The sequence below is a fragment of the Seriola dumerili genome, unplaced genomic scaffold (genome assembly GCF_002260705.1).
Source record: "Seriola dumerili isolate Sdu_G_001 unplaced genomic scaffold, Sdu_1.0 BDQW01000138.1, whole genome shotgun sequence".
In the NCBI taxonomy this organism is placed as follows: domain Eukaryota; kingdom Metazoa; phylum Chordata; class Actinopteri; order Carangiformes; family Carangidae; genus Seriola; species Seriola dumerili.
Genome location: NW_019174393.1, coordinates 10461143 through 10472322, shown reverse-complemented (window position 1 = coordinate 10472322; position 11180 = coordinate 10461143). Strand labels below are relative to the sequence as shown.

The 11180-nt window shown below is 40.5% G+C and overlaps 1 protein-coding gene across 1 annotated transcript; it reads right to left on the bottom strand.

Moving 5' to 3' along the window:
* Positions 1–812: 812 nt before the first annotated feature.
* On the bottom strand, positions 813–10947 carry LOC111224822 (glucoside xylosyltransferase 1-like). Its single transcript, XM_022749486.1, has 7 exons — positions 10654–10947; positions 9072–9282; positions 8815–8946; positions 8372–8623; positions 8031–8154; positions 7673–7845; positions 813–2847 (listed from the first exon to the last, which is right to left on the bottom strand). Exons 1-7 carry the CDS (start codon positions 10854–10856, stop codon positions 2686–2688), a joined length of 1257 nt encoding a protein of 418 aa, XP_022605207.1. The 5' UTR covers positions 10857–10947; the 3' UTR covers positions 813–2685.
* Positions 10948–11180: the final 233 nt, after the last annotated feature.

Here is an 11180-nt window from a genome sequence, read left to right as displayed (position 1 = left end):
AATTTTTCACCATGGTGCTCAATTCAAGCCATTGTCTCTCTCTCCCTGGGGACCTGGTCTGTTACATGTTGCATTTAAGCACACAGGTCAATAAAGGTAATTGATAAGCTCTCATAACGATATATAGTGATGAATGAAGGATGTTTCTGGTCCAGTAAATCAAACTAGCTCCAGAACAATAAACAGATGGTTGTATCCCCCACCTAATGGGAATAAGCATAAACTCATTCCCTATAGTCAGTGCCATACAGCGTCACAGGCAGGCATCTACGTGGCCGCGTTATTGGTCCATCACTTACACTTTATGAGCACCAAGCTGAGGCAGAGATGGTGCTGCATCTCAGGTGGCCTGGTCATAGATTATTGGCAAGTCCATTGATCAGCCCGAAGAGGTGTTAGAAACACAGCATCAATCTTCTTCAACTTAGATCCTTCTAGAATAAACTGGCAAAGATGCCTTATATTGGTAAAAAGAGAAAAAACAAAACAAAACAACAAAAAAAACAAGATTTGTATTTGTATTTGTCTGCTCCAAACCCATGTAAGTCCCCTGTTACAAGTCTCAAAAGTAAATAATATTAATTCCAAATTCATAAATTGTTTTAAGATTATCTGAATGACTTTTCCCTTCGATTCTGTCCATGATAAATTATACTTTCCCTTCCTCAAAACAAATACTCACATTTAATTCAAAAAAGCACTAGTGGACATATGAAAAAATGCTACCCTCTGGTGGTTAAATATAACACAATGCTGTACAAATTTTACAAAACTGATATGATCTTTAATGTAAAAAAAAGAACACTGCAATTTCATTTCTTGACAGTGACATATAAACAAGTAAACACAGTAATGTCACAAAGGATATCCTTACTTATACCATCCTTTCCCATACCAACATAATGTAAACACTGACATTTACTTACAACATTTCAACCCTTAGTGTTCAAAATACATTCACTGGTGCAAAACCCATAATTAAAGTAATAAAACAAATACTTTGGCATCGGGAGAGAACTTGTAGCTTATTCACATGTTCAATAGCATAGTAGCATTTTTCTGCATTGTCTAGGCTAATGTATGTCAGCTATGCTGTGAATTTTAGATTAAGAGAATTTTTATCATATCTGTGTCTAGATTGACGCAACACATCCTTTTAAAAAGGAGTAGATAGTATCGTATTATTCAGCAATGTCTGAAACATCATAAGGAGATGTATCGGTTCATTTCACAAAACAAAGAAGCAAAACATGTAACATGTCATCACAAAAACAGAGACTGCAAAACCGACATTGTACCACATTAAAAATGACCTTCTCTTTTTTTGCCGCTTAGGTCAAGGTAACCTGTAACATAGCAACGAAAAGACCAAATGTTTACACAGGGAAACAGTACTGATGGAGGTTTCATATGCTCCACCCATGCCACTGTAGAAATAAAGCCCAGCATTAATTTGCAGAATCACTTTGCACTGAAATAATAAAATATCACTTCACTGTCATTCTCTTAAATGACTGTTCTTCCATGTTGCTGAGTGGTTTCTAAAGGCTGAAAAAAACGGCCCCGCACATACATCTCTCAAAAACAGGCCATGCAGAAAGCCTTTTGTCCAGTTCTGATATGGTTTGTCTCTTTTTAATAAGAGTGTTTCACAAGTTCATAAATTCTCCAATATGGAAAGACAAGAGCTTCTCTTCCAAACTTTTACAGATCTCTAGCACCTTCAGTCAGTAGCCAGAGGCTCTGAAAGAAGCAAATTACTATGAGGAAGACACTAGATGCTTTTTGGTTGTCAGTGAAATACAAAAAATGTTGTAATAAAAACCACCAAAAAAAAAAAAAAAAATATTCACACTTATAATCAGAGCAACTCACAAGAGATAAACAGTTACTGGTCTCAGTTTTGCACAACTCCAACTGAGTTCCCTTTCAGTTTGTATGCACATATAAATTATAATTATAATTATAAGGAGCACATGAAAAACCCTGAGAGGAAACACAGAAAATTCGAAAAATGTTGCAAAAAAAAAAGAATGCTGGACTTAAGGAGAAAAGTTGTTACAATGTGACAAAGTGCAATGCAAACAAACGAATCATGACATACATGAAGCATGTGGCTTTAAGATTCACTAAAGTTTCTGCTGCATTTAAGAGACAAAAAGATGGCGGTGGACATGAACATCAAATCTGTGTGGACTGATGAGAGACTGTAACGTTCCTCAAATTAATGCATGACACAAATGACTGGAGAATTAGTGCCACCACCTATTTATAAAAATCGACGAACCAACTCCTCATAGATGCATAATGGTAATGGATGGAAACATGCAGAAATTCTCATTTTCTTTTGCTGATTTTCTCAGAATCCAGTAAAAAAATAAAAATAAATAATTGAAATGTTCGGATGGAAATCTAACCAGTGAGCATTAAGCAACTGTTCACCAAAGTAGTCAAAAAAAAAAAACTGCACTCATTCCACAGTGTCATTTTTTTGTATCTCAGTCAAAAAACCCTGCTGTTCAAAGCAGACAAGCTGCAGTCAGCTTGTAGGATCAGAAGTTAGGAGTTCAATGTCTTGCTCAAGGCCAGCAAGTACGAATGGTTAGCTCCAATAAGCACTGTTCCTTATCTTGGTAGCCGAGCTTGTAAAAATCCTATTGGCCTCTATCCCAGCTTACATTTTTGTCACCGTCCACGTGGAGCCTTCCTGTTGGCATTTGCCAGGCTGTGTGCCAGTTTCTTGGTGAAGAGTGCGTGGGATTTACCACAATAAGTATGTGTTGTCTTCAACAGTTCCTCTTCTAGAGGATCCAACAAAGAAGTCACTGGGTCTGCGCCAAATGAGTACTGGAACGACAAAAACAATTTGTTGGTTAGGTTTAATGTGATGACTTGTTTTCAAAATGTGGATGCAGCTGGTCTAAAGCATCAAGATGGTGAAAGCACAAATACATTTATATTATAAAGTATTAAAAACACTGTGGATGAAACACAGCAGCTGCATTTTGTCTACAACAGTCTGTCTCTGCTTTACTAGGTGTTAACTGTAGTTCCAATTATATCTACTGCTTTGGACAGCCTCCACAATCTAAATGGCCTCCAGTTGGTAACTCCCTGTATGGACTCTCAAACCATTTCTTTCATTGAGTTCCATGGTGACTCGAACAAGAGCTTTTCTGTTTCTTTTCCTCCTTTTTCAGCTTCTCTGTGACCTCCAAAACTGCCTCACTTGTTTGAACAGCCTTCAGTTTAGCTGCTTTCTTTTCTCAGATTTGGGTTCAGCTCAATGCTGCTCTGAGACCCTCTGCATGTCATCAAGTTTCTTTAAAAAAAAAAGAGTCTCAGTAATTTCCACAGCCTCCACAGCCTGCTCAGCCTTGGTGAGCTCAGCAGCAAGCATTTGCTCTTCAGCCAAATGATGCCAGGTCAGAACAGGGCCAGAGTGTTTGGAGCTTTGCCTAGAGGGTTACTCTTTTGTCTTATCAGACCAGAGAATCTTCCATTTCACATTTACTGAAGTCACTGTGCTCCTGGGAACAATCACAGCTTTTAAAACAGTTTTATACCCTTTCCGTGATCTATGCCTCACCACAATTATATACTAGTTCCTTGGGCTTCATGACATAATTTTTGTCCTGACATGCGGCGTGAATTGTGGGAACTTTTAGACACAGGTGTGTGCCTTCCCAGACTATGTCCAATAAGTTGAAATTGCTTTAATTAAAGGAAACAGGATGCACCTGATCAGAATTTGTAGTGCCACAAAAAAAGAACTGATTTCTTTTGTTAATAAGAGATTTCAGTTGTTGTTTTAATACATTTGCAAAAGTTGTTTTCACTTTGTCATTATGGGTTATCGAGTAAACTAAAAAAAGATTTTAAAAAACGATAAAAAAGATACTAAATTTAAATGTAAAGATCTGATATAATGAAGCATTCTGATAATAAAGATCTTTTTTGACGAAAAACTACACATTTTTATATCCTATAACAAGGAGTTGTACTGACTATAGGTATTCATACAGTATGAGGGAGACTTTGTGTATCCATCTGGACTCCAAGTAAGATGATTTGTACTCTTCAATCGCTCCCTGTTTGTTAGGAAAGCTGGAAAATGTGAGTGGTGGTAGCCTAAAGGTGGTAGGCGTATGCCTGAAAACTTAAAATGAGCAGATCAAATCCCAAACTAGTGTCAAAACTCCCCTCAGGACGGCTCTCAACCCCCTACTGTTTCAGAGGAATTGATCAGATTCCCTCAGTGAGTAAGCAAAGTGGTGCTCTGGGCAGCATTTGGGCTTGGAAGATATCGTTCCCTGGATAAATTAAAAACTAAATCCGCGAGGCATGCTGAATTCAGACGGGGCTCTAAATCTAATCTGATCGGTCAGTCGGGCAAAACATAAAAGCAGTCCACGTTGTTGTTGGAACCAGTTTTATGCTATAGGCTTACCGTCCAGTGATAACCGGGGATTACAGAAGAAATTTCATGTCTTCCCAATAATGAAGGAGCCTTTACAATGCTCTGAGGAAATCAAAGGGGAATTACCATTTTTTTATGCCAGCTCATTTGCTTGTGGTTGGGTCCCTGATATTGGGTCACAAAGAGAATGGTGTTTTTATGAGCGCGTACTTGCACACGCGTGCGTGCACACACACACACACACACACACACACTGGTCATAAAGTTGCATTTACAGTTGGTGTATTGATTTTGTGTGGCTGATGGGGCGCTGTTGGTGTGCACACTCTAACTCTAAATGTACCATCGGCTGTAAAATTTTACTGCTGCTTCCTGGGCTCAGCTTTTTTGCAGTGGAGGGAGGGAGGAGATGCTTTATAATGGACAGACTGCTGTGGTCTGCTTGAGACAGAGACAGGCAGACAGACAGGGAGGAGCTCTGCTGTTCCTATTCCACTTTCTTTGTATAAGGATACAGGGCACTGACACTAATCTACATTGGTCGCCACTTTAAGGATAGTCTGCGCAAGAAAAATAGACTAACTTTAAAGCTGCAGTTATCATTTGTTTAACATTAAGAATATATAAGTGTGGCACAGAGAAAGCTAGGAAAAGAAAATTATCTGATTAATTGCTTGATAAATGATTTTTGCTGGTTCCAGTTTCTCATGTGCGGAATTGCTGCTTTCAAGCAATCTGAAAACATCACTCAAATAGCTATTCTCCTATTTTCAGATGTCTTTTATGTAATTTAATCAAAGAATTGAAGAATCACCAAAATAAAAACATTTCTTGCAGCCCAACATCAGTAACATGTTTATGCGCCTTTGTCTTAACATTTTTACCATTTGCAGTGGGTGGGTACGTGAATTTGGTGAGCAGCAAGCTCAGCAATCATGTAAAATTAAACTATCAATATGTGGAAGACAACTTGTTCAAAAAGAATCTCCAGTGATTTGTTTAATGTAGTTGGGCTTTGGTCACAATGCTTCAGGATCAGGGATGAGTGCTGGACTGACCACATAAAATGGCAGCAAGCAGAACTAATACAGGGCTAACAGGGCTGATAACAGGGCTTTGATGTCCCTGTTGTAAAATCAAAAGTCCCAACATGAACATATCATCAGAGTCACATGATACGTCACAAAAGTCCCGTCCCAGCCTCTCGTGCTCAATCACTCACCAGGTGCCGTCAATTTAGTCTGACAGGGTTCAGGGCTTAGGCTTTCAGCTCGTCACTCCTCACCTGTGCTCTCCACATCCTCAGTGTGTTTCCCGCCTCAAACCCCTCACCTGACTGGTCACCTGACTACACACCTGCTCCAAATTAGTAATCACACCCCAGTATATATGGGATCTCTAAGCAGTAGTCACCATTTTGCCAGATTGTCACTGTTGCCTCAGCTTTCATTCTGTTCATTTTGTCTGCTTTCTGTGGCAGCGTTGCACTTATGCAAACTTTCATATTAGATGAGGAACAGTTTAAGAAAACTGCATAAAAGATAGACTTCTTTGCTCTTCTACTTTTGCCTTGTGAGTCTGCATTTGAGGCCTCTTTCTTGTGCCAGTTTTCTGAACCGTCACGTTTTTTACTGAGCGGCCAGTGTTGTACTGTCCTCTTTGTTATTCACTTTCATAACACTGCACAGATAGCCTGAGGTTCTGCTGCAGATGAACAAGCTGAAACAGATGAAACTGTCTGTCCAGTAAGATTAAACACTCACAGGATCAATCTATACTCGCCCATCCTCTTGGCAAACCAGACTTAATCACATATCTATTAAAGTATCAATACCTACATAAGGTATTGAGGGGGGGAAATGTGTGTTTTCATGCATGCTGTGGCCATTGTGTTGGGGTTTCAGGCTCAGCATATTCAGTGCAGGTACATGTGTCGACCGCCACCATTGATCCTGTCGTATAAAGCCACAGTCTTAACTGCAGGCTATAGAAAAAAGGTATGGATCAGCCATTGCCCTGATCTATGTTTAATAGGAAAGCAATGAGACAGTGAGCATTCATGGCTTCATTAAGCAAATGCCACTCCTGCCATCAATACCATTACACTGCTGGTAAACAACACATAAAGATCCTCATGGGGGAAATTAGCGCTCACTCCAACATTCTGTCCGTGGTGGAGATTAGTGTCTCTCAGTGGAGACAATCTAATGTCACCAACGCTCAAGTTCTTTGGGGTCAGCACCAATCCAAAATCTCATCTAGGAGGGTAAAGAAATGGGGCAGTGGAGGGAGAGCAGGTGTGTGACTGGGGTTATAAAAGGTTGTCTCCCATCAGATGTTGCACTATATTACACCTTCAACACTTTGAAAAGGCTCAACATACTTTGTTTAACCTTCATGTACCCGAGAGACATTAACCGGGTGCAATCGATTCTTTGAGTCACTGTTTTAGAAAGAGGGCGGTTACAGGAAAAACATGAAGGAAACTTACCAATCTCACTTGTAAGGAAAGGAAAATTGATGATGCAATAAAGTGGGTCGTAACAACAAAGCGGGTGTTTCCAGTCAAAAAAAAAAAAAAAAAAAAAAAAAAGAGTTCCATTCTCATGATGAGCGGTGATATTAAACTTCCTTTGCTGCTCCACTTCTACCATCAATTTATACCTGTTAAACTGCTGTGGGTTGTTAAAACATAAAAGTTGAGAAGAGAGCCTTTTGAAGACTTAAATTCACAGGGGCAGACACTAAAAACTGACTTTTTTTCCACTTAATATTTTAGATTATTGACATTTTTGGTTATTAAATTTCATTGCACATGCCTTATTTTCACTTGGTCTCAATAATAACAAAAAATGATCATTGAGCTGCCAAGAAATGCCAGAACATCAAAAGCTTCTTTTTTTTTTTTTTTCCCCACACGCTTTTCAAAAGGTGGCTATAATGAACTATAAAACGTTATTAATGGAAGTGCAGTTAGTTTTATTCACTGAGGGCAACATTAAATAACATTAAAGCAAATAAATCTAATGTTTTTTTTTGCTCCCCTCTTTCATGTAGAGACTTCTGTATTTTAACGCTACCTTTTCCAGTCTGAACAGTGTTTAAATCCTGCTGTGTACAATCCATAACCTGGCTGAACATGGAAGAATGTGCAGAAGAAAATAAAAAGAGCATAACGCATATTGAAAACACAGGGGCTAAATATGGAATAGTGTACTGATGATTCACTAACCACCCCAAGGTGTTGCCCACCTTTCGTATGGCCTCGTAAACAGCTCTGAAGGCGGGCTGCTTGTGGTCGTGGTAAACCCCTCTGTTTCCATGCATTATGTAGACGCCATCCTCCTCGGCCGAAGCACAGTTACTGCCATAGATGCAATGATCCGGACGATAGTTCCACTGGCACGGAAACTCCAGCAACATCTCTGGGAGTGGAAATGCACACAAATGCTTTAAGTTAATAAATCAGTGCAACACAGCAGGCGTCCGGTAGATTTTTTTTACAGGTCTGATATGCCGACATCTGACATGTTAAAGCGTCCGTCTGAACAATCGATGGTAATTCCCCTTTTAATTTTCCAATCTGCGGCTAAGTGTTTGTGCTCCTTACCGGGGTTGTGATGGAAAATTATGTTGAGAAGGTCCTGGTCCCCCCAGGTTATGTTGAGTTTGTATTTCTGGAGTAGTGGCATCAACAGTTCCTCCCAACGCAGTCCCACAGACGTCATGTCATTCTGTCAATACACAAATAAGTATTAACCATAGTCTAAGACTTTCTTTACAGTGTGCACAAATTTTAGTGTTTAAGTGTTGGGAGCTTCAGTTTGCAACAGGAGCCTTGGTGCACAGCAACTGCAGCAGGAGGAGGACATCTTGTGGCCAATAAAGGTGGTACACTAATACACTAAACCAAATATCAGCTGGAAATGTGTCTTCACTGTTCAGGCCTACCTTGAAGAACGTGTTCCTCATCTTCGTCATATTCATGAGCATGACCCCTGAGTTGATGCCCGCCGTGCCGTAGAAGGGGTGGCGGGCGAAGCGGCTGTACCAGGCGATGCGGGGCTCCTCGTGCTCTGGGGCCATGGCCGCCAGCTGAGAGGAATTGAAGCGAGACAAGAATGCCCACAGCTGGTCCACGGGCTGCAGGAAGAGGATGTCTGAGTCGACGTACACTATCGAGTCAATGTCCTTCAGGATCAGCTGCATAGATTCAAAGAGACACACAGACATTTGCCACTTGGGATGTGGAAATAATGTGGATGCTCTGTGTTTTGAATAGAGTATGCTATTGGTATGTTCTGCTAAGGTTTTACAAAGTGACTAAGGGAAAATAAATAATTGAAAAGACCTAAATCACGTCAGATATGTATTCTAGTCTATTTGAAACTCACAGGTAAAAAAAGCCTTTGAGAAGCGCAGGGTTTGAAGAGTTTCTTCCACTCGGCTGCGTTGTCACTGGGGAAGCTGATGGAGTAGACTGTGTAGTTGAATCTGGAGCGAATAAAGCCAGGCCACGACTCCAGCTGCAGCAAAGTCAACACATTAATTGCAACCAGAGATTTACAACACAGGATATGGTAGACACACTCTCTCAGTCCTTCAGTCAACAGGAAGCAATGCAGAACAGTTTTGAGACTTTAATACTCACAGCTTCCATGAAGCTAGTGTGTAGTTGATCTTCAGCGAAGATGTGCAGGCAGAGGCGTTTGATGCTGAAAAGTACAGCGGACTTGATCATGGTGAGAGTCTCCTCCAGTCTCTCCCCACAGGCCACTACGGCCAGGTGCATGGGAGGCTCGGGTCTGCTCTGAATGCCGCCACCACCCGCCTCCAGCTGACCCCGCTGACGCATAATGTACCTGAGTGAGAGGATGGAGAGCCGGATAGATCGTATAATAAGTGATGTTATCAAATTTTCTGAGTCATGCTCTGAGGTGCTTTTTCCACCCGTAGGGAGCATACAAAGATATTTTTAAATTTAAAGCATCCCATGGCCCTCTCAGTTCTGAGTATAATGATACACTTCTTTATTATGACCCTTGAAACCAAAGGAAACATGATTTCAAAATGTAAAAAAAAAAGGAAGCTTTTATTGCATAAAAACACACACTTGTAAAAGAGATTAACAAAATGTCAGCCTACCAGAGGATGTTTTGACATCAGCATCATGCCATTCAGTGTGTGTGACATATGTGACATATCCTTGAATCTGTCCCAGAAACTGGTCATACTGTTCAACCTTCCAACACCTAGAACTTTTTACGTGTGTTTACTTTTAAGTACATTTTCTTCAGTCTTAAATGACTTTTCCTCAGATTAGAGATTGGCTGTGTGACTGACTGTCTTTGACCTGGTTTAAACTGGTCGATTTTTATGCAAAAAAATACCATCATACTCCAGGTTCCAGCTTCTCACATGTGACAAATTGATGATTTCCTTTGTCTGATGTCATAGTAAACGCTGTTTTATGATCTGGACTTTCGGTCAAACAATAGTAATTTGAAAATATTACTTCAGGGATTTTTTTTCCTGGCCTTTCCATAAACTGAACAATTCATGCAGAGCCGCTACACATATTATTTAGAGGTAGTCTACCCTATGGATTTTGTCTTTCCTCAATGGACCCAGCCTGGCCTACATCCACACTAACAGTAACCTGTGTCTCTTCCTTTTGAACTTTATTTGCTACTCCTCCCATTTACCCTTCTCCTCAAATCCTTACATTTGGCAGAGACATAAACAGTCAGGTGTGAAAAACAAAGGTGGATTCGCAACTACATTACACATATATTACACATACATTAAACATTTAATGATATCATACATGATGAAATGTACTTATGATAGTCTATCAAATTTACAATGAAAATTTGCCAAAATGTAGGGCTAGTTTGGCCTATGTCAGACATACAGTTGTAGGCCATTTTTCTCATACCTGTATACTTTAGTGACGTATTAATGAATGAATGAATAAATAAACCAACAGGAGGGCTGCAAGTTAAGTCACACACCTGTTTGGACAGGTCTCACGTCATTACTGTCTTCAACTACAGAAAGTTACGACTGAATGAAGTGTACTTCGTCAGCACGGGGCCGTTCAGTCACATTCCTATACATCACTAGTACAGTACAGAGTAGAAATCTACAACTGTCCACGTTTAACAAGTGAAATGTAACCATTTCCAGTTGAGCCCGGTTACAGCAGTAAAGACGTGAATATCCAGTCCTACCTATTGTACCAGTGTGTGTTTTGGGGCCCAGTTTTGTCCACGGCCCCTCGGCTGGCTCCGGCCACTCTGGGTGGGATGAAACTCCTCTTTGGTCCGTTCCCACCGACCGGTGCGTCCGAGTAAAACAGCTTACTGTAAACATACAGTCCCGAGAACACGGCAAACACCATGCACAGCATCAGTGCACGTATGTAACGCCGCATTATGGAGTGTGTAAACGCAACTCGGAGCTAAAGTCATGACACAAAAACTGGCATACAATAATAATGTGACGCCACACGCAATGTTAACGCACTTCCGGCCAAAGTTTAGAAAATAAAACTCTTACTTGGGTTTAGAAGGCGTAGCAACTACGCCCTCTGGCGACCGTATCGTGGCGCTGCAAGCCTTTCCACCCACATTTATTTATCGAGCTTTGGGGAAAATGCTCTAGTAGCTTAATTTATCTGTATGTGTTTCTTCCCTTTATCTGTAGCATGGCATGTTGCAAGGTTACAATACAATGTAAGAAGTCGAATGTATCAATT

What these genes read in the sequence shown, in the direction of transcription:
- LOC111224822 (XM_022749486.1), bottom strand. Translation starts at nt 10,856, where the DNA reads ATGCGGCGTTACATACGTGCACTGATGCTGTGCATGGTGTTTGCCGTG. An exon ending in TGAGGAACACGTTCTTCAAG is followed by an intron (nt 8,155 to 8,371) that starts GTAGGCCTGAAC and finishes GTGTATTGACAG; the next exon opens with AATGACATGACGTCTGTGGG. An exon ending in AATTTTCCATCACAACCCCG is followed by an intron (nt 7,846 to 8,030) that starts GTAAGGAGCACA and finishes TTCCACTCCCAG; the next exon opens with AGATGTTGCTGGAGTTTCCG.